At 41.2% G+C, this 23,549-nt stretch overlaps 1 protein-coding gene across 2 annotated transcripts in view; it reads right to left on the reverse strand.

Annotated features, from left to right (window-relative positions):
• MYOF (myoferlin) overlaps nucleotides 1–23,549 on the reverse strand; it is a 116,988-nt gene that overhangs the window by 65,478 nt on the left and 27,961 nt on the right. For both annotated transcript variants that reach the window (XM_081953910.1, XM_081953909.1), the window contains exons 6-15: nucleotides 18,516–18,679; nucleotides 16,868–16,996; nucleotides 14,447–14,512; nucleotides 14,305–14,355; nucleotides 13,646–13,676; nucleotides 11,426–11,541; nucleotides 8,891–9,017; nucleotides 2,255–2,358; nucleotides 731–799; nucleotides 599–642 (exon numbers count right to left, since the gene is read on the reverse strand). In XM_081953910.1, coding sequence (XP_081810036.1) covers nucleotides 599–642; nucleotides 731–799; nucleotides 2,255–2,358; nucleotides 8,891–9,017; nucleotides 11,426–11,541; nucleotides 13,646–13,676; nucleotides 14,305–14,355; nucleotides 14,447–14,512; nucleotides 16,868–16,996; nucleotides 18,516–18,679 — 901 coding nt within the window. The remainder of the gene's footprint in view (nucleotides 1–598; nucleotides 643–730; nucleotides 800–2,254; nucleotides 2,359–8,890; nucleotides 9,018–11,425; nucleotides 11,542–13,645; nucleotides 13,677–14,304; nucleotides 14,356–14,446; nucleotides 14,513–16,867; nucleotides 16,997–18,515; nucleotides 18,680–23,549) is intronic.

Genomic DNA, 23,549 nt, shown 5'->3' on the forward strand with positions numbered 1-23,549 from the left:
CCAGTTTTTTTCTGGGTCCAATTCAAAGTGCTGATTGTGATCTTTAGAGTCCTAAATGCCATGAGGCCAGGTTATTGGAGGGGCCACCTCTCCCTGGTTACATCGACCTGTTCCAACCTGGGCCTTGTCAGTCAAGGAGGGAGGAGAGCCATTCCTGCTATAGCATCCTCCCTTTGAAGGATCATTCCCTGTGAAGTGAGATTGGCCCCAGCCACATTGGTCTTCTGGAAAGCTCTTAAAACTGGGTTTTGTCATGGGGCCTGTGTTTTCGCTAAAGTTTTTAACTACTTTAACTGTAGTTTTAGGGTCTTGTTTTTTAATCGCTTTGATTTTTTTTTGTTTTTGCTGCTCTGAGTCACAATGTGGGATGAGTGGCTATGTAAATTTAATACAATAAATAAAGTTGAATGAAAAGAAATTTTGTTGATTTTAAGCCAATAATTTTAAGGCAATTTTGCAAATAAATGGAACTATACTTTGCATTAGCGTTGCTTGCGCAAACATAGCAAAATATGTACAGCTTATGGAAAAATATTTGTTCTCAGAATTCTAATAGTTGCTTTGTAGAATACTGACTGCATAACAAGGAAGAGCTTACCAATCATATACCATCAGCCTTATTTTTTCACACATTGAGGGAAACTAGAAAAAAGAAAACTATGTTATTTATCGAAGTCTTCTTTCTCAAATACGAAAGCCTAGTTGTATAATAACATACTAGAGAACTAACCTTGATTTGAAGATTAACAAGCTGATTCCACTCGGGGTTAGCATTTTTTTCAATTATACTGGTGCAAACCTGCCAAAGAAAAAGTCAATTTCCATTTAAACCAAATTAATTCTAATTTTTAGTCCTTACTCTTTATTATCCAGAAAGATCTGAGTTTTAACTTGTATGACTAGACTTGCTCATCCTGTTAATGTTAACTAACTCAGAGCCTGGAGAAAGACTTCAGGCACTTAATTCTTGAATGGCAATAAGGCAGGACAGATTCAAAGGGGGAAATGTCACTAGAGCAGAGGTGTCAAACTCAAGGCCCGCGGGCCAGGGCCAGCCCACAGGGTGCTTAGATCTAGTTTGACACTCCTGCACTAGAGTGTGTGTAGTCCTGCAAATAGCACCAGCCGAGAACTCCAAAGAGCAGTCTCTCCTGTCTTGAACTAGCATAAGTAATTGATCCTAAAAGATACATCTTTGGTTTATAAGGTGCTCAACAGATATGAGTTGTATATGCCTCAAATGTTCTCAATCAGACGCTGCCCTCTGAATACAAATTACTGTAGAGATCTAAATATCAACTATCCTCAACCTGATCCCCTGCTCATCTTGGTTAAATTTTAATTCTTTCCAATTTGTGCCATGAGGACTAGGAATGCTAGAAGCTCCCAACCATTCCATTAAAGGATAAATCAAGAAAAGAAAAATTCTGCTAAATTTTGCAGTACAACAGAGTTAAGCCTTCTCCGTTCTTTTCCAGTATGATCCCAAGGAGATTGGCTGTGTATGAGTCAAGCCTTACTTCTGATGTGCACATGGATACTATCAGGGGTGGGTTCCTACCGGTGTTGTTACCGGTTTGCTTCGCTTGTGTGCAGCTCACTGCGCATGTGCAGCTCACTGTAAATTGTTCTGCACATGTGCTAAGACCATGATAACCTAATAAAAAATATGCCGGCAACAGCAGCAGAGACCAGGGAACCGGTTCAGGGGCATGGCCAGCCTGGGTTGCTGCCGGATCTGCGACCCATGCCAAATTACCACTAGCCTGAACCGGTGCGAACCGGTAGAAACCCCTTCTGGATACTATCATGTTCTTTTCTCAGCCACAATTTGCAAAAAGTCTGACAATGCCTTTTGCCAGGATAATTTTTGACTTCCCAGTTTACCCCAAAGCCCTGGTCTTCACTGGCAGTCTTCCATCTAAGTAGTCACTCTACTTACTTTTAATAGACAAGGTCTTTTCAAGCAATATAAAATACATATATTTTTACATATGGATTTTTTTTGTAGTTAAAGATATTAATTGAAATAACTTCTGCTCAGTTCTAATGTATTTAGCATATAACTAATGGTAACAACATACAATGATTTCCCTAAAAATATAAAAATAATGTAACTTTGCTCATTTCTAAATAAATGTAATTTTATCCAGACCACAATAGATTTTTGTTATTTGATCTCTGTGAAAACGTATTTATACAAGACACTTCATCCATGGCTGTATAGTACAATACAGTTATTAGTACAAAATACCTTTTTTCCAGCAAAGCAAACTTCCACAAACGGATCCACAAGATTTTTCTTATCAGCTTCTCCTCCAAATATTTCTTTTACAGTCTGTGCAAAGGCATCATCCACTGGACAATTTTTTTTTAAAACAGAGAATGAAAGAAGTTACTTTCTATTGCTCAGAACTTGCAGCCATGATTATAAATTTCTGAACATGCAAAATGGTGTCATTGAGCACTAAATGCCACAGATGCTTAAACAATTCAATAAATCTGTGGTTCTCAATCTTGGATACTTTAAGATGTATGAACCACCAGAATTCCTGAGCTGTCTTAGTGGCTGGGGAATTCTGCAATTCCACACATTTTTTAAAGTTGCTAAGTTTGAGAAATACTGCAATAAACTATTACAGTGGGCAGTGCTTGTTGCAATGTTTTAGCAGCTGCAGCAGCAAAGATTCCATTTCCTCTTTTCTTTTCCCTCCAACTTTAAAACAGTATCTTTACCCATTACACTTGATCAGTTTTGAAAATGTTCATTATAATTTAAGAAAGAACCTATTGAGAATTTCCAGTTTCTGTTGCTTTCTCTGTTTTTTCCTTTTTCAGCTTTTTTGCCTCTTTGTCCTGACTCCTACTGGCAGGTATCCTTTTGATGTTAACTGTCCAAATCAATGACATTGTGTTTTTGCCAAATGTTTTCAACTAATCTACTTGATTCCCTTCCTTTTCTGTTTTTTTTTCCAGTCACCATGTTCTGATTTCCCTTCCCTGCTTTTGCCAAGGCATCCTATCGCTGCTGTTCCACTTTTTGTTCCACTTCTTATTGCAGACTAGTTGTTCTGAGTGTTTTTGTTTTTAAGATTCCCCCTCCCCCCCCTATATTTAAGCTCAGTAATTCTGTCTCTTTGTACCTTATGGTTCACTCATTCACTCATTAGCAGCAACAGCAGTAGTAGCAGTTTAAGAAATCTACAAATGGAGGAGGAGCTGAAGTCTCAACGACACGACGTACGATCTCAATGCTCTGAGATCGCAGTCGACACTTTTGCCACTGGGTGGTCCAAATGGATCTAAACCATCCTGCAGAGATGGTGAACAGGAAGAATATGTCTTGCTGATCTCAGGGACATTGCAAAGTCCCTGATCGATCCAAGAGAAAGTCTTCAAGCCGGTGACAAAAAAATCCAGCCATTTGGCTGACGAAGTCGGAGCGGCTCCAAAACGGAAGGATATGGAAAGAGAAAGCGTTTCCAGCTGGTGAGGAATTTTTATCATTTTAAAAGTGACTGCCTATATAAAACTTAAAATAAATTCAAAATGGAGAACAGAAAAAATAAGCGGCAGAATTAAATTTGGAATGTTTTTTGACAGTGGGTTATCTTTTTTTGGAATGCTATCTTCACGGATGGAATTTAGTAAGACTTTTAAAATGAATGTATTAAGCCTTCTTCTTCTATGTTTCTTTTTTTTTTCATTACTCTTTGTAACCTATGGTCTAAAATTCTCCTCTTTCATTACTGTGGGTGTTTTTCTAACTCATTTAAGAATTGGACTTTCTTTTCAACTTAAAATACAAAAAAGATATTTTTTTAAAAAATTGCAACATTGTAACAATAACACTGCTACTTTGGAGGCTAGAGTTTTGTGTATTGGAAACGAAACACTTTATTTTCTTTCACTGATTATCTTGGCTTGGCACTTCAAGGTCTTAAGTTTTTTAATAGTTTTAAGGGGTTCCAATGGGGAGGGGAGGGTTGAACCGACCAGGAATGGGATTAGTGCCAGGCGAACAGGTGTGGTCAAGAGGGGAGTGAGCGGAGCGAGGGAGAGGGGGGGAAATAACATTCCTACAGAGGGCTGTGTTATACCAACGGTCGTAGGGAGGGGTAGGTGCGAGGACAGACATAATACCTGCAGTCGGTTGGGAGACCGTGGTTGTTGGACACGCCCGGTCATTTGTACCAACCCCCGCATACTAGGTGGCCAGGATCGACAGAGCCCGGGCCTAAGGATGATGCTGTGTAATGCGAGGTCTGTTGTTAATAAGGCCCCCCTCATAAAAGAGCTGATTTCTGAGGGGGAGCCTGACCTTGCAGGAATAACGGAGACCTGGTTGGGCCACGAGGGTGGCTTGCCCCTCGTGGAAATGTGCCCACCAGGCTACCGTGTATTCCACCAGCCACGGGCCCAGGGGAGGGGTGGTGGGGTAGCGGTGATCATACGGGAGAGTCTGGAACCGAGAGAACTCACTGTGCCACAGACATCCGGGTGTGAATCTCTGAGTGTGAGGTGGGGCCCAGGGCGACAGCTGGACCTGCTGATTGTATACTTGGCTCCTCGCTATACATCAGTGGCCCTGCCCGAACTCCTCGAGCTGATCGCAGAGATGGCAGTTGAGACCCCCAGACTGTTAGTTATGGGGGATTTCAACTTGCCGTCGATGGGAGAAGCATCCGAGGCGGTTCGGGAGTTCATGGCTTCCATGACAGCCATGGACCTGACTCAAGTAATTCAGGGCCCCACACACGAGGGAGGTCACACTCTGGATCTTGTTTTCGTCTCTGGCCAGTGGGCGAGTGATTTGGGAATAGGGGATTTAGCCATCACACCCCTGTCATGGTCAGATCACTCACTTCTCCGGCTTGACTTCCCTGGTACTACCCCCCACTGCAGGGAGGCGGAACCAGAATGTCCGAGATGGTTCCGCCCCAGGCGCCTGATGGAACCAGAAAGGTTCCAGACGGAGCTTGGGCCACTTCCTGTCGACCTGACCCGCTCCCGGACGGAGGACCTGGTGGCCGCATGGAATAGTGCGGCCGCCGGGGCCCTAGACCGGGTTGCGCCTTTGCGGCCTCTCCTACGGCAAAGAACCACCCTGGCCCCTTGGTTTACCGAGGAGCTGAGGATGATGAAATGCCGTAAGAGACGCCTAGAGAGCAGATGGAGATCTTCGCATTCCGAATCTGACCGAACACAGGTAAGAGCCTACTTAAGGTCATACCTTGTAGCATTGAGTGTGGCCAAACGCCGATATTGTGCCACTCTCATTGCATCCGCAGATAACTGCCCTGCCGCCCTGTTTCGGGTGACCCGCTCTCTTCTATCACAGAGGCTGCAGGAAGCCCCTCTGCAGGGCAGGGCAGAGGAATTTGGGGAATATCTGCAGGATAAAATCACTCAGATCCGGAGGGAATGGATCTCCCTCAGTGTTCCAGGGGAGACGTCCGAGGCCAGTCTTGAGAGACCATTCTGGGAGGAGTTTGACTCTGTTGCCCCCGATGATTTGGACAGGTTGCGTGGGCGACTGCGAGCCACCACATGTTTATTGGACCCATGTCCCTCCTGACTTGTACTGGCATCCTGGGAGGTCACACGAGGCTGGCTCTTGGGAATGGTGAACATTTCGTTGAGTGAGGGGTTCCTACCAGCCGCCTTGAAAGAGGCGGTTGTGAGGCCCTTACTCAAGAAGCCTTCGCTGGACCCAACTGAGCTAGCTAATTAGCGTCCGGTCTCCAACCTTCCCTTTTTAGCGAAGGTTGTAGAGAGTGTGGTGGCTACGCAGTTCCCACGCCACCTGGAGGAAAATGACTATCTAGACCCGCGCCAGTCCGGTTTCCGACCCGGGCACAGCACGGAGACGGCCTTGGTCGCGTTGGTTGATGATCTCTGGAGAGCCAAGGATAGGGGTTGTTCCTCTATCCTGGTTCTGTTAGATCTCTCAGCGGCTTTCGATACCATTGACCATGGTATCCTATTGCGCCGGCTGGAGGGGCTGGGAGTAAGGGGCACCGTTTTACGGTGGTTCTGCTCCTACCTCTCCGACCGGACGCAAAGTGTGGTGGCAGGGGAGCAGCGGTCGACCCTGAGGCCACTCACTTGTGGGGTGCCATAGGGGTCGGTCCTCTCGCCTCTCCTGTTCAACACATATATGAAACCGCTGGGTGAGATCATCCGTGGTTTTGGGGTGGGATACCATCTGTACGCTGATGATACTCAGCTGTACATTTCCACCCCGAACCACCCCAACGAGGCCGTTGACGTGATGTCCCGGTGTCTAGAAGCCGTCCGGGTCTGGATGGGAGACAACAGACTTAAACTCAACCCCTCCAAGACGGAGTGGCTGTGGCTACCGGCCCCTCGGTTCAACCAGCTGACCCCATCGCTGGCCATTGGGGGCAACCAACTGGCCCCTGTGGAACGGGCGCGCAACTAGGGCGTCCTCCTAGATGCCCGGCTGTCTATGGATGACCATGTGGCAGCCGTGGCAAGGGGGGCGTTCCACCAGGTTCGCCTGGTGCACCAATTGCGCCCCCTATTGGACCGGGATGCCCTTCGCACAGTCACTCATGCGCTGGTGACGTCTCGTCTGGACTACTGCAATGCTCTTTACATGGGGCTTCCCTTGAGATGCACTCGAGGACTGCAGTTGGTCCAGAACACGGCCGCGCGGGCAGTGATGGGGAGTACGAGGTACTCCCATGTGACACCACTCCTGCGCGAGCTGCACTGGCTCCCTGTAGTCTTTCAGGTGCGTTTCAAGGTTTTGATTACTATCTTTAAAGCGCTCCATGGCACAGGACCTAGCTATTTGCGGGATCGTATCCTGCCCCATACATCCCTGCGACCAATTCGCTCTCACAGAGAGGGACTTCTCCGGGTGCCATCCACCAAGCAATGCCAGAGGGCGGCGCCGAGGGGCAGGGCCTTCTCTGTGATGGGCCCAGCCCTCTGGAATGACCTCCCCCCCAACATCAGGACAACAACCGATCTCCGCTCCTTCTGCATGAAACTCAAGACCCACCTGTTCCGACTAGCCGGCCTGGCTTGAATTATAGCTATTCTAATCCCTCTGGATACAATTTTAAATTAGGTTTGACTCTGGGTGTTTTAATTGTTTTTTAATTGCCTTTTGCTGTTTTTAATTAATTGATTATTTATTTATTGTGTGTGTATAATGCTTTTTGTATATCTCCTCCTTGTCATTTATTTGTTATGTAGTAAATTGTACGCCACCCCGAGTCCCTTTGTGGAGAGGGTGCGGCATATAAAAATGATTAATAAATAAATGAATAATAATAAATTACTGCTTGTTTATAGAGAGTGATAAGAAGAAAAGCAAACAGATGTTCTTTTGAAGTATTTCTAACCAGAGAAAAGTGAAAATGAAATGATTATTGTGAATCAATGCTTAATCTTTGTTAAAACCTTCTAAACTAGAATAGCAGTGTTTATTAGTTGGAGATTATGGCACAATTTCAACAGGAGAAAGAAGTTTTAAGTCTGCAAAAGATATTCTCAGAAATACAGAAATCATCAAATACACGTGAGAGGATAGAGAAGAAGTTGGATGACTTAGTGCATTTAACAGCAAAATATGACGGAGAAGTTGAAGATGTTCATCAAATGAATAAAGTGGCAGTTAAAATCCAAAAAATTGAATAGGAAAATGAATATAAAGAAATTAAAATTGCTGATATCTATGGTGATTGGTTTGTCTCTGAAAATGGAAAGAGTGGAATACTGAAAGAGGAATTAAATGGAGGGGAAACTTACCCCAGTTGGCAAGATACAGAAGAAGAAAAAATAAAAGAATTTATGGATTTAAAGAGAGAAATCTTATTAGCAATAGTTTTGATAACACCATCGACAATCAAAGATAAGCGGATTAAGGAAACAGAAGAAGGGCATCGAAACTACGTGAGAGATTTTATAAGCAAAGAGTTGCTAAGAGGAGTCCATACAAAGTTGATTAAAGAGAAGGACTGATACCACAAATAGCAGAAGATATGAGACTGTTTTGTTACTGGAAAGATACAGGTTGATAGATGGAAGAGTATAATTTAAAACTAGTTAAACTTAGTGAAATTTAGTGATAATAGATATAGTTAAACAAATAATTGATAATGATAATAATGTATACAATGTGTAGTATCATGATAAGCAATAATGGGATATGAATATTGAATGGTACCCATGAAAGGAAGATTAGAAATTATCTTGGATTATATATAAAGGTTAATAAAAAAAAGAACTAAGTTAGATATAGTTAAGTTTTGAATATTAGGGGGAAAATGTTACGATACAGGATATAGTTAAATAAAGGAGGGATAAGGATAATGACGTATATACTGTATAGGTATGGGTACAACATAAGGAAATTGAATGTAAATTGCAAATAATGATTTGGAAAGAAGGATTAGAAAATTTTGTTATTGAATATTGTGGATGTTTAGCTAGAATAGGACATAAAGATTCAGTGTTATTGGAGGATTTTAGAAATAGTAAATGAAATGCCAGTATGTGGTTATGTATTAAATCTTGGTATATTCTATGATGAAGGACGTTTAAACAATTATAGTCAAATGAAAATGGAGGTATGATGATGGTAACATGTATAAATATCTGAGATAAAAATACTTGAGTTAATATGAAGTACGTTTGTTGACTGTGGAAGAGATGCACGTAAGCTTTTTTGTAACCAACTGATACACTTTCGACAGTATGTAAAGGAGGATATGTTGTGTTTGTCTTGAAAATAAAAAATAAAAAAATTTATTTAAAAAAAAGAAATCTACAAATATTTCTTTCCAATTTTCCAACATAGTAAACACACACACACACACACCTCAGGTTAAGAACAGATAACCATGATACATACTCTGAGGAATATCTTCAGCTCTGTAGATTTTAAGAACAAAAGTAACCCATCGGAGGTCTATTCCAGCTGGGAGCAATAGGTTGGTTTCCACATCATCATTTTCATTCTCCCGTTCTCTATTTTCCACCTGTTGGGGACATATTTGAGTGTTAGTCTATTGTTTTTTTTAAAAAGCAACCTTTCTTCTCAACCCGCTAATACCCCCAAAGATTCAAAAGTTATGATTTTTCCTGATTAGAGGAAATATGCTCAGGTAGTCTTCAATTTATGACCACAACTGAATCCAAAATTTCTGTTGTTCAGCAAGACAGCTGTTAAATCAGGGGTGTCCAAACTTGGCAACTTTAAGACTTGTGGACTTCAACTCCCAGAATTCCCCAGCCAGCTGGCTGGGGAATTCTGGGAGTTGAAGTCCACAAGTCTTAAAGTTGCCAAGTTTGGACACCCCTGTGTTAAATGAACTTTGCCTCATTTTCAACTTTCTTCCACAGTTGTTAAGTGGATCACTGCAGTTAAGTGAATCTGGCTTCCCCATTGACTCTCAGGTTCACTTTACAACCCATGTTAGTAACCATGTTACTCTGCTTGTCAGAAGGCCACAAAAGGTGAATCACATGATCCCGGGACACTGCAACCGTCATAAATATGGGTCAGTTGCCAAGCGTCTGAATTTTGATCAGGTGATCATGGGGATGCTTCAATGGCAATTGTAATTGTGAAAAATGATCATGTCACTTTTTTCAGTGCCATTGTACTTTGAATGTCACTAAATGAAGTGTTTTAAGTTGAGGACTACCTATATATCTCTTCCATTCCCTTTCTTCCTACAAAGTGTGTTGTTCCCCCTCTCCCCAATTAATGTAGGCAGGTCACTGTCAATAAGGCATGAATGCTACACGATCATCTGAAAACATTTAGAATAATGCCGAGCAAGGGCCTGAGAGATTTCTTAACCCTATTCATTTAATTTCATGTGGTTTAGGGTTTGGCTATCACAGCAGTATCTGTGGTTGATTTTCTGAGATTGTTGCAAATAATAGCATTTGTAAGAATCAATAGCATTTAACGATCATTGGAAATATATTAGTACCATAGGGATTGCTAGAAATCCACTGAGCAATTAGTCATCCTTTCAGTATTCTCGTATCCTCCCAAAGTTTATACTTTGTAAATTATGGCATTTGATAAGGAGTTCTGGATAAGAATATCTAATTCCTGCTTTAAACGGAACTTTTTAAAAGTCAGGATAACAGGTAACTACTCTTCTACATTTATTTATTTGCTAAACAAAGTTACAGTATATAGCTTATTTCCACATTAACAGTACCTTTGAAATTACAAAGATATTCTGCATTCCCATTTAGTTTCTCCATCCTATTTAAACACTGAACTTTTAAAGGAATTTTCCACTGAAAAGACTGCTTCAGGACCTTTCATTGGCTGACATTGATAATAGGAATACTATCTGTGAATACTATTTATGAAAAATATGATTTTCCAGATCCTAATTTGTACCTAGTGTAGTTTATGCTGCTCCACTTAAGCTAAAACATGATTAGTTTTTAAGTTTATAAATATGCAAAATACATTATTGTCACAAAAAAAATAAAAACAGTCAGCCTACAATGGATTCTTTATTCATTTTAATCTTGGAAAATTTAAAGATCAGGCCAAATAAGATACAGGTATAAGCAATGTGCATTTATTTATTATATATTATTTTATATTTCAATTTTGGAGTCCATATCCCATTAACAGGCCGACTTTGGGAAGTGTCTTAGATATCAATATGCACAGAAATATTTCCACTGATGCCCATCACACTACTTTCTCCCTTTTTAATAAAATTATTTTTAATCAAAATATTTATTTCTAAGAGTATGCCTAGATGGATGCCACAAAAATGTGTCTACATTTCATTGCTTGTCTAAGAAAAGGAAAGTATGTGGCTGCCGTCCAGTATTTTATTTGGAAATATATCTGACACGCCAAGAAGAAAAAAAGATATATACGTTGTTTGCAATAACAGAGCTTCCTGAGGGCTGGAGATAAGGGTAGAAATAACCTCAGTTATTTGTCTTCTTTAAACAGTGATTTCTAACTAGGCAGATTCAATCACAAAAAGTTGACCTTTTTGAGAGAACGCTTATGAAAATTGTGTCCAGACATGAGAATGTTCTAGAGTGGGATTCCTTAATATTCACATGTTGTTTTGCAACCGAATGAAACAGCAGGAATAAAGCAGCATTATGAGGAAGGAGAAGCTGGACCCAAGAGATGAAAATGTGAAAAAGGTTAAGGGGAGATGTACCTTCAAAAGGCAGCGGTGTTGAAGGCCATGGAAGAGAGGTTGGGCGGCGACAGAATGGAAAGTAGCGGAATAAGCAGAGCTAGGGGAAAGAAACAAAGGGTCAGCAGGTTCATTCTTTGAGTGTCTTCTATCATTTAACGTAAAGCCTCACACGGATATTAAAATGAAGTATCCACTCTAAGATGTATTGGGAGAATAAAATATATATGCACATCTAAACTTACAGGAGGCTCATCTCCTGTTCCAAGAACAAACATGCTGACTTTCAAGTAACCTTTCGGGCTAGAATTGCTGTCTTCAGGGTCATTCAAAAGCAGCCATTTTCTCATGACTGCGTGGCCTGAAAAGCAAAAGAACATCGAAGCCAAGTCACAAATCATGTTCACATGGATTTTTTTTTTTTAAAGAGCGGGGTCTTTTGTAAGCTGTGATGGTGGGAAAAAGAGTTTCTTCTGTTGTTCCTGCTGCTGATGTGCGGAAAGGAAGACGTGAAACTGGAGCTGGAACTGACTTCAAAGGATGTTGCGTTGATTGCTTGCATACTTGGATATGTAAGGGCATTAGGCATGCATTTATAAATAAGGGCAACATTTTCTCTTGGGTGAGTGAAGGTTCTATGCTGCACCGATCAGATTAAACTAGAAAGGAGAGGTGAGTTCCACTGTCTACCTTTGGTCACCGATGAACATAGGTGATTTTTCATGGGGATTATTCTTAACTCATTTTGCCAACACTACTTCCAGAGATGCTGATAGTCATGGCTTCTTACAGCCAGCAGTTATTAACTGCTCCCTCCTGCTTCACTCTGCATACCCCCTCCATATTTGTTAGTGTGATTTATATCCATCCCAGGGCTGGAGAAAGAATGCCAAGTAAACTAGGAAAGATCTCTCACAATGCTCCTCTTCCACACCATCAACCTGGCAGGCTATTTTTAGGCATAGGTTTAAGGTATTCAGAAGTAGGTCATAGGAGTGGAGAAAGTAATGGGATGAAGAAGGCAGATGTGCCTGATCCTTCTCTTCAATGCACTGGGGGAACAGTCTTCTCCCTCACTTTATGCCTGTAACCAGTAGCTAGGCTATCTTACAACTTGCATTAGTGCTTTCAGTAGAGTGGTACACGCAGTGGTGGGATTCAAATAATTTAACAACCGGTTCTCTGCCCTAATGACCAGCTGGGTAGGCCTGGCTCGGTGGTCATGTGACTGTGTGGACGTGGCCAACTCAATGTCACTCGCATCGATGGGTGCTTCGCCTTAGCTGTTACAATGTAATAAGGGGTTAACCAGAGAGGCAGTTTCTGTAAGCAGAGCAATAAAGATTAGGCTAGAAACAACACCAGAATGTTTCCTTCCTGCCTTCCTTACAGGATTAGCCCTGTAAAGTGGAAAAAAACAAAATGAGATTTCTTCCAACAACGGGTTCTCCGAACTGCTTAGTAAGTTAACAACCGGTTCTCCCGAATAGGTGCGAACTGGCTGAATCCCACCACTGGGTACACACATCCTTAGAAGCAGCTTGAGGAGTCATAGGTATGGAGTATCTGGCACTTAATATCTACCATTCAGATAACTTAAAAGTCAAGGACCTAGTTACCTGCAGGATCGCATCCTACCCCATACATCCCTGCGACCAATTCGCTCTCACAGGGAGGGACTTCTCCGGGTGCCGTCCACCAAGCAATGCCAACGGGCGGCGCCCAGGAGTAGGGCCTTCTCTGTGATGGGCCCAACCCTCTGGAATGACCTCCCCCCCGATATTAGAATCACTACTGACCTCCGCTCCTTCCGTAAGAAACTCAAGACCCACCTGTTCCAATTAGCTGGCCTAGCCCATCTATAGCTCTATTCTTATCCTCCTGGCAGTTATTTTTAATTATTTAATTTAATTTTGGGGTAGTTTTTAGGGGTTGTTTTTAATGTTGTTCTTAATCTTACTTTACTGTACAGTTTGTATATTGCCTCCTCTATCTATATGTATCTATATGTATGTATGGTGTTTTTTATTTTGACTGTACACCGCCCCGAGTCCCTTCGGGGAGAGGGAGTGGTTTATAAATTTGAAATAAAGTAAAGTAAAATTAAATTCAATACCTCAAACACATACCCACAACCAAGCAACTCATACTACCATATGTTAAAAGAGAAAGACTGATGGTTGATTTTCCTACCAGCAGTTTTATTGACACACTGTACATTTTTATGAGTGAGCATAAAATCTCTTTTTCTTTAAAAAAAAGACTTACTGTTAACTAATAACTATAAATTGCAATTTTAGTGCCCTGCTGATAAACTGTAACACCAAACTATATCCCTTCTTTCTGTGGTTGAATATACAGGCTGGATCAAGTCTTAAAATTAGCCCCATCGTAGTCAAAGCATCTATTCCTAGATATGATTAAGTCTCAATCAACCTAGGATATTCTGCATGAATATTACTTACCAGGTTCATCATAGACATAACCAACATCAATCTGCAATAGAAATATATTAATATTATTGCCTAAGAGTTAATGATAGGGTAATCAAATAAAGGTAATAGACTACATATGTGGCTTTAAAGCTCATTTGCTTTCAGTCACAGGTCTAAATGCGTCTTCTGTCACATGCACTACAGGATCTAAATTTAAACATATATAACCAAAATATATTTACATTAAAAGTAAGCCATACTCAAACTAATGCTTTATGGTGGCTACACAAACACAATCGGTTGCCAAAACCAGTTATAGATATTAACCTTCTCACATCAATATGCTTAATGCTGAACTCGGATTTGGCTTCTTGTTCTTAAATCCAACAGAGTATTTTCACATTAATTCAGGCAGAAATAATACATTACAGTTATCAGAACTGAATAAATGATTTCTAAGCCTGAGAAATGAAAATGAAATAAAAATTTGGACTCATTTTTTTCCATTTCTTTCATTCTAAACTGGCAAGAGGACATCTATTCACACATTTACATTTCCAAAAAAATTTAAAAAGCAAATATTGCCTTGAACAGATGTCTTTAATAGGACATGCTTTGATTCTTCGTCTTTTAATTTCACATTGCGTAAGCTCCAAATGAATTTATGGCGGAACATCAAGAATGCTTACCTTAAATTCCCCCATTAGACTATCAGAACGCAAAGAGTAAGAATCATAAACCTTGAAGGAAATGAAAGAAGTAGAATAAATTGCAACTTTAACTTAACAAAAAGTAAAGCAATAATAAAGACAATTGTTCATTTAGCCTTACCCGAATGCTTATGGTTTCGTCAAAGAGCTCTGAAGGCGTCATATTGTGTAAGTTGTAGAAAAATATCTGTTAGGAAGGGGAAACAGTTTTAGACTAAACCTGCAGGAAAAACTGGAGGGTAACATAGGGGTGTTTGATGGCTACTCTATTAAAACAAATGAGAAGTCAGTATGTGGCTAAGCTCTTGAATTCCATTGTGTAAGGGAAGAAGTGGCAGAACCTGGAGGTGGAGTTCAAACAGCGATCATCCTGGAATCTCTATAAAACCTCTAGCGGATTAAGTCCAAGCCCCTTGAATTCTGTTGGCCCTTATCCAGGGGTGAAATTCAGCAGGTTTTGACAGGTTCTGGAAATGGAAATTTTGAGTAGTTTGGAGAACCGGCAAATACCACCTCTGGCTGGCCCCAGGAGTGGGGTGGGAATGGAGATTTTGCAATATCCTTCCCCTTGGAGTGGGGTGGGAATGGAGATTTTGTAAGATCCTTCCCCCTGGAGTGGAGTGGGAATGGAGATTTTGTAAGATCCTTCCCCCTGGAGTGGGGTGGGAATGGAGATTTTGCAATATCCTTCCCCCTGGAGTGGGGTGGGAATGGAGATTTTGTAAGATCCTTCCCCCTGGAGTGGGGTGGGAATGGAGATTTTGCAATATCCTTCCCCCTGGAGTGGGGTGGGAATGGAGATTTTGTAAGACCCTTCCCCCTGGAGTGGGGTGGGAATGGAGATTTTGTAAGATCCTTCCCCCTGGAGTGGGGTGGGAATGGAGATTTTGTAAGACCCTTCCCCCTGGAGTGGGGTGGGAATGGAGATTTTGTAAGATCCTTCCCCCTGGAGTGGGGTGGGAATGGAGATTTTGTAAGACCCTTCCCCCTGGAGTGGGGTGGGAATGGAGATTTTGTAAGATCCTTCCCCCTGGAGTGGGGTGGGAATGGAGATTTTGCAATATCCTTCCCCCTGGAGTGGGGTGGGAGTGGAGATTTTGCAGAATCTTTCCCCTGCCATGCCTACCAAGCCACGCCCACAGAACCCATAGTAAAAAAAAATGAATTTTACCACTGCCCTTATCTAACTCCAAGCAGGTGCTAAGAATAGTCCTGTACCTAGGCATGAATAGCAATAAATCAGTTTAATTGGACCTTCATCTATGGACCAGATCTTTCAGTCCTGACCCCATGACATGCCACAGGGAGGTTGAAGAATATTCTTCTGTAAAAGTCCTAATTATTGGGTTAAACATTTTTTTTCCAAAGATCCTGCTGCATATGAATATTCATAGACAGACATACTATATGGGTGAGTGGATGGCCACATGTATGTGGAAACGTTTTGTTTTCCCTGTTTGGAGATGCATGCTTAGGGAGGACACCTCAGTTTTGTTAAATTATGCTGAGTTTACAATTTTTAGTGTTTTTGTTATCTGAACTTGACCCGAAACTTTGCAATTGGTGTCTGGCAATCCCAGCACCAGTAGCTCTGTAAAGATGTTGGATAGCTACTGTACAGTGCACCCTGGAGTCTCAAATTATTTGTCCAATGTACACATTATGTACATTGTAATGTAATAAGCTGCGAGAATAACCTTGAGGAAGAGGCAGAAAATAGAGGCATTAAAACCATAGCCAAGGAAATGGTCAGATAAGAGAAATCTGGATCAGGAATGAAATTTGACAAAGCATTTTAGACCTGACCCTCGTTAATTCTCTACAGGATAAAGGCAAGGAGGGGGGAGACACATTCAGAGTTGCAAGTTTCTGTCCCTGTAAACCTATGATAAAAGCAGTTTCAGCATACATGATTTTGGAGTTCAAGTTCATCTATCTTTTAGGGCTGACAGAAACATGCTGGCTAATGAGGATATTGTGCATAAATGATAACTATGAACCAGCAGTTTATTTCACTTTTCTTCATATGACTTCAAGTCAGTTGTCACAGTAGGTTGCAATTCGCAGTTTAGGGAATGGATTTTGATGGACTTATGTTCCTGAATTCATTAGTGGATATGCAGTATATTCCACCGTTAGCTGCCTTTCTTTTAGTCATGTGTTTGTTACTTAGACTTAATCATACTAATTACAGTAGATACCTACACCTCAGTAATCTTAGCTGATCAATAAAACCTAGTACGATAAGAATTAATTTGTATATTGAGAGGAGACCATCAGGAACTATAGAACTGACTAGAAAAGAAAAGAAAATTTCTAAAGGGGTGAATAGTAACAATTTTGTACTATTGCTAAAAAGAAGAAACATATGTGGACTTGAAGGAGATTTTACTAATCATACTAAACTAGATAACCTTGCATCAGTTTCACAAGAGTTACTTCCAAATTGGCATTCCAAAGGTTATCTGCATGTAATTACCATTTTCATAAAGATATAGGTAAACTTATAAAGTATGCAGTACTTTTGTTATATATTACTTACCTCATCAAAATAGGGATTGTTTCCTCTTTTAATTCTTGTTCTATGAGTTTGGCCACAAACATGTACTTTTACAACTGGCTTTATGTTATTCCCAGACATCTGACGTCCTTCAATGACCCTAACACGAATCTGGTAGCAAGTAATACAATGACATATATTAGACGGGTGACATTTTCTTTTAATTGGCTGTTATCAATTGACACTATGTGCTTTGACTGCTTTCCTGTTAAAACAAATTAGACTGTCAGTTATTAAATTATAATGAACAATATTCTGTTTCATTAGTTCCAAATAATACACAGAGCCGAATATAAAGAGCTCATCCAAGGAATTTATGTTCATGAGGAACCTGATCGTGGTATATCTAGAATATCCCCAGGCATAGAAGGAGAAAGGCGGCTATCTCTGCAGTTATGAAGGCCTAGGTACACATCACAATCTATCATGCACCAGAGCCATCAGATCATAATTAAGCCTCAGAATGTTCTCAAAAGCAGAATAGTATGATAAAGAATATGAAGAGGGCATTAGGAAAGATAATATGTGAGTGGTGAAATCTACCATGGCTACAATTTAGGATCAGGCAGGCCTCTCCTGGAGCACATCTATTATGAGAACTTCCATTTTGTGTTTTAAAGTTTCCCCCCAAAAGTAAAGAAACGCCTCTCTGCTCTAATTGACCATGAATATTTAGACTGGCCTTCGACAATATACTGCCTTCAGGAGTATACATTCTCCAAGTTGTACTCTTAACATATTAGGAGAGGGAACAGTTTGGAAAAAGTTCATTAATACTTTTATATTTTTCTAAATATAAAAGTATTGTTAGTATTTTTTTTCCTTTTAATAAACGAATTATTTACAGCCACTAGATAATTTTTGAATTTCAATAAATCTCATGATCAATTCTAAAATAATTATTTTATGCAGTGAAATACATTTTTCTTAGAAGGGGTCTGTAGGATTCTCCAGACTGTCACAGAGATCTATGTTACAAAAAGGTTAAAAATCCCTCATTTAGAGACTAATGCTTTGGTATTTTTCATAATTAGCATAGTGGATATTACTAAGTTACTTGGAATGCAGCAAGTATTCCCAGTCTTTATTCTTAAGTTCTCAAGTTTATGTATACACTCCTTTGTTGTTATGAATTGGAGCCAAAAACGTTACACCAGGGAAAAGAATCTTCCAACATTTAAATAGCAGCTTGTGGAAGAGATTTCTAAATAGAAAATAAATATGTTGCCCAAACTGAACTAACCACAACGCAAGTCTATGCCTTATATGTAAGAAGTAAGCTTCATGTAAGAATACACGTTTCATTAGTGCTTACTCTCCGGTAAATTATTAGGGTTAGGATTACCGTATTACTGATAACCTCTTCATGGATTACTGCCTTGTCTTGGTGAAGGGGCTTGAGTAGCTCAATAAAGCTATGAGCTATGCCGTGTAGGGCCACCCAAGACGGACAGGTCATAGCAGAGGGCTCTGACGAAACATAATCCACCTGAGAAGGAAATGGCAACCCATTCCAGTATCTTTACCATGAAAACCCCATGGACATCATTGTCCATGAGGTTGCGGTGGGTTGGAGACGACTTCGCAACTAATAACAACAAATTACTGATAAAATTCATTATTTTCCAACCTGGAAATCTTGAGGTTTATTAGAAAGCACCCTGCGATTTTTCTTTCCTTTGGTAATATGTCGAGCAAGCTGAACTTCACGGGAACTTCTTGGACCACTTTGGGGGACAACTCCAGTTCCATCATCAGGCGTAGTACCCTCCTCACCGCCATCTTCTTCACCATCTACCAACAATTTCAAATGTTACTCTCCTTGAAAGCACAGTAAGAAAAACACAGAGTGAATGAACCTGAAAGATCCCGGCACTAATATGGATCTCTGAAAGTGCTATCCCCGGGGCTGAAGAAAATGAGATGGATAAATCATGAAATGGAGCCGCCTTAAAAAACGGAAGTTTCCAAAGGATCGTGAGAACAGCACCTGCTTGCGGAATGATTTGAGGCTGCTTCTGTAGGAAAGCAAAGTCTGAGGCTCTTTCAGAAGCTATAAAAAAAACAGGAAGGTAAGTTGGGTGCTGCTGGACCTTGAAGCTGGCTGGGGAGTAGGCCAAATCATGCAAATCCCTGAGTGGCTGCATGGGAAGCAGACCCAAGGCCTGCAGGGATTCAGAGAGGCTGGTTGGGTGGGAGAGATAGGTGGGGGCACTGCAGTGTCCCTGCAGTTGGTCATAAGAGCAAATGACCCGAGGGGTGCTACAGTGGCCATAACTTTGCAACTGGTTCATAAGTAGCTTTTCAGGTGGTCGATCATAACTTCAAACAAGCGACTGGTCATAAGTCAAAGACTACCCATGGTTTATACAAGATGAATAAGCTGGTAGGGGAATTCTGGGAGTTGAAGTTCACACATCTTAATGTTTCTTAGGTTGAGAAACATTGTTCTAGATAGTTTTCCTGGGAAGTTTTGGATTGGGAGAATAATGAAAATACCACTTCGCAGCTGAAGTTACTAAAGGACGTTTTAGGCTGTGACACCAGTTAGCTGTCATGGACCCGCCTCTGGACCCCTCTCTGGATGAGAGTTCAGAGGAAGAGGAAGATGAGCTGGATCCTGGCACCTCAGGGGAAGCAAGCATGGAGTCGCAGAACCAGGGAGAGGAGCAGCCATTCAATCAGACAGGCAGCAGGCTGAGTCTGAACCGAGGAAGCTGCAATTGCAGCAAGTTATCCTGAAAGCTCCAGGTGAGGAGCATGAGAAGCTACCAGAGTCTACCAAAGATGAGGAGGTGGAATCCATAGCTCCTCTAGATCCAAGGACATGTAGGGTGGAAAGGAGACAGGTGCAATGCCAGAATACCCCATTGTTAAGGGCCACACCAGCATTTACCACACCCCATTGTTAAGGGCCACACCAGCATTTACCTATTTAATCCCACCCTAAGAGATGAGCCTTGTTGAAACAACATGTCCAGTTCTTTGTTCTGCAATCCTGTTTGATGCATCTTGAATTTGTGTTTTGGACTCTGGACTGACTCTGGACTGTATGTGGGGTTTTGTGGACTGGGATTGCCAAGAACTCTCGTATTGATCTAAGTCTTGCTGAGAATGATAGCTAAACAGGTCTGGACTCCAGAGAGTATCAAGTTTGGGAAGGATATGTGACAATGATCCAATCTGATCCAGTGGTGGGTTTCAAAACTTTTTAGAACCTCTTCTGTAGGTGTGGCCTGCTTTGTGGGAGTGACTTGCCGGCCATGTGACTGAGTGGGAGTGGCTTGCTGGCCATGTGACTGGGTGGGAGTGGCTTGACAGCCATGTGACTGGGTGGGCATGGCCAACTTGTAAAATGTGGTGAAACTCACTTAACAACGCTCCTGCTTAGAAAAAAAATGCTCGGGGGTGTTCAAACTTGACAGCTTTAAGACTTGTGGACTTCAACTCCCAGAATTCCTCCTCTTGCTCTTCATCTTGATGATGTGCGGATGGGCGGGGGGAGGGAGCTGGAACCCGTTCTAAACGGCACTGTAGATTTGGGGAACCTCTTCTATAGAAGAGGTTAGAACTGGCAGGAACCCACCCCTGGTCTGATCCTTGAAGCATTTAAAGTGCTGCTAAGTGAAATTCAGAAATTTAACTATTACAGATAACCAAAGCAGTTCAACATTAAATAATGTCAAAGGTCCAGGCAATTGTAAGCAAACACCAAACACGAAGCATAAACAATCTATCTACCACTGAAACCTATGTGTCTGAATGTTTGTAATCTGCAGCTGGGCAAAACGGTGCATCATGGTGCAACAACACAGCTCAAATGGGCTAACTTACAGGATGCTCCAAAATTTGAGGCCCTGATTCCCGTGGGATTGAAATTTGACAAATCTGTGGCTGCTTCATTGCTGCCAGTCTGCTGGGGTCAGCCATGGTCAGCTAATCATTTTCAATGCTTGCTGACAACTTCACAAACATCAAGAGGATGCCGGCAGAAAGTGTAAACTCAATAGTGATTGTCCGTGTTCCTTACCAGCTTTCCACAAGCAAAGCACCATTCCTGTCATTCACCACATCCTTGTACACCTTCCCCTGAGGGCACCTTGTTTTTTGTTTTTTATTAAGACAATGGAGAAGCTGGCAGGAAGCCTAAACCTGATGTGTCAGAAAGATGGGAGGGAGGGAAGGGAGAAAGGAAATTTCCAATGCTTCTTGTCAGTGTGTCACAAGGAAACTTAATGAGGAAGTTGATAGGAAATTGGAAATCACTTGTACTTGTTTTTTTACCTGCCTGTGGTCATTTTGTTTCTCTGTTTGGAAAAAGAAATATCTCTAACAATGACCCATCAGATCACGGGTTATCTAGTACGTTATAGAAGACTCAACAAAAGTTGTATCACATACAAAGATTAAATAGGGTTACTGTCAGGATTGCACAAGCACCAACAGATGTCAAGAAAGAGCGAGAGTTTCCTCTTGCTGTGCTGCCATCTAGTAATAATTGGGATTTTTGCAAACTCTTATGTGAGCGCTGTTACCCCTCCCAGTTTACGTAGGATTGATGGTTGAAAGAAACAGTTCTGCTGTTGTGCTGCAGTTTGGTTATCAAATTTGCTGCTTTAAGAACTGGGTGGGGAAAGAAACAATGACAGCCACTTTCACCTCATGTCTCTATAAATCAAGTTTAGACCTGAAGGTCCCTGTTCCAGCTGTAACCGTTCAAAATAGTTGCTACTATGATTTAAAGCCTCTCCAAAAACTTTGGCTGTTTATGTTGTGAAAACCATTTTATTAGTTTACAGACCTCCTGTTGAATATGCTATCTTAATTCCTAGGTGAGAAAAGAAAATTTTGTAAATAGAAAAATATACTTTAAGGGCAGAGCACTCCCTTCCCCCAAGGCACAAAAAAACTAGTTTTTCCAGTTGGTGTGTTACCTTTAAACTTAAAAGTGTATTGCAAAAAAATAAGCTGGCTCTTTAGTTTTTGACTAAACACAGATGAGTTAAATAAAGGAAGCAATTTATTCTTTTAACCAAAACCACAATAATCACAATGCAAAATCTCAGTGGTGGACTGGAAAGAAGAGGTTTATTACTGAATGACATATATTCCTACGGTAAAATAATACTGTAAAAATCTGCCTTTGGAGCTTGAAGAGGCATTTTTTTAAAGAACAATTTTATTTTTGACCATTTTTTGTGGGACTATATAAAGCTCTTAGAATAACCACTTGTCTCCTATTATCTTTATAAGCAAATTTTCTTTTTCTAATAATTTGATTTCTGTCCAATGGGGAATCTGAAAAAAATAATAATTTGAGAGAAGCTGATTTTGAAATATGGGATTTCGCTGCTACTTATCCACTTCAGTGTTGTAATGCTTGGTGACATCAATGGAATAATCATTTTATTTGAAATCTTTTATTTGGGCAACACAGTTTCTATTAAGGCATCACAGTAGATCGCCTGTTACAATTTCACTCCTTGTGGTAGGGTATGGCAGTTGCATATTGTAAGTGCTAATGTGAAAAATATATGATTTCAGTTTCAATTCCGTTTTGAAGGCTGAAAGCACTTTGTTGTATGTCCTGTGGAATGAACACACACTGCTATATATAGTAAAAAAAGGCTGGCAAGTGATACTCTCCTTACTGTTTTAAGTAAAGTATAACTATTACTAGATTGCCCTGATAGCATTTCCTTCCCATCCATCCAATATAACTTGTCAGATACACAATTTATCATTCACACTCCTTAGTCTGTGTGGTATAGGGCTGGCAACTATATATGCTATCCAATCTAGTAACAGTTGTCCTTAACTTAAAGCTGTAGGAAGAGCATCACTCACAAGCCTTGTTACTTTAGCATAATTGGGGTCAGCATTCAGGGCTGTATAATTTACGCCAATCCACAGACCAAATATAACATGCTAGCAAAGCTGTTTGGCTGTTCATCTTGGACTACCTGACTTTGAGACACCCAGTTTGATATAGTGGTTAAAGCACCAGGCTTGAAACTGGGAGATCATGAATTCCAGTTCTGCCTTAGGCACAAAGCCAGCTGGGTGGTTTTCAGCCAGTCACTTTCTTTCAGCCCTAGGAAGGAGGCAGTGGCAAGCCACCTCTGGAAAACCTTACCAAGAAAACTGCAGGGACTTGTCCAGGCAGTTGCCAGCAGTCAAATATTGACTCAAAGGAAGGTACGTGCTCTTGAACATACTTATTCATTTGACAAATCATGCCTAGAGTGAGACTGCAGAAAATGTTTTGGCGGGCAGAGTGGTGTAGGAGGCCATCCAGGCTGAAAACGGGGTGCGGAGGGAGGGGGGGCTGTGCCCCATTTTGGCTGCCAGAGGCACCGTGGGCCAATCCTTTGCTATTTCCAGGCCAGCCCCGTGGGCCAGTTTTAAGCACCTCACAGACCCAATCTGGCCACCAGGCCTTGAGTTTGACCCCCCCCCCATCTACAGTGTAGTTAATTGTTCCATAGTCATCATCCCCCCTTATAGCTCCTATCCCATAGTGTCGTTGAGGGTATTCCCCCCCTCCAAATTATGTTTAAAAGTGGGTAAATGCTGGTTAAGTTTAAATTAAGGTTTGAACAAGGCAACTTCAAACCTTTTCTTCTTTAATTATAATTAAAGATAAATGGAATTCCCCTTTCCT

The sequence above is a fragment of the Natrix helvetica genome, assembly GCF_964273705.1.
Source record: "Natrix helvetica genome assembly, chromosome: 5".
In the NCBI taxonomy this organism is placed as follows: domain Eukaryota; kingdom Metazoa; phylum Chordata; class Lepidosauria; order Squamata; family Natricidae; genus Natrix; species Natrix helvetica.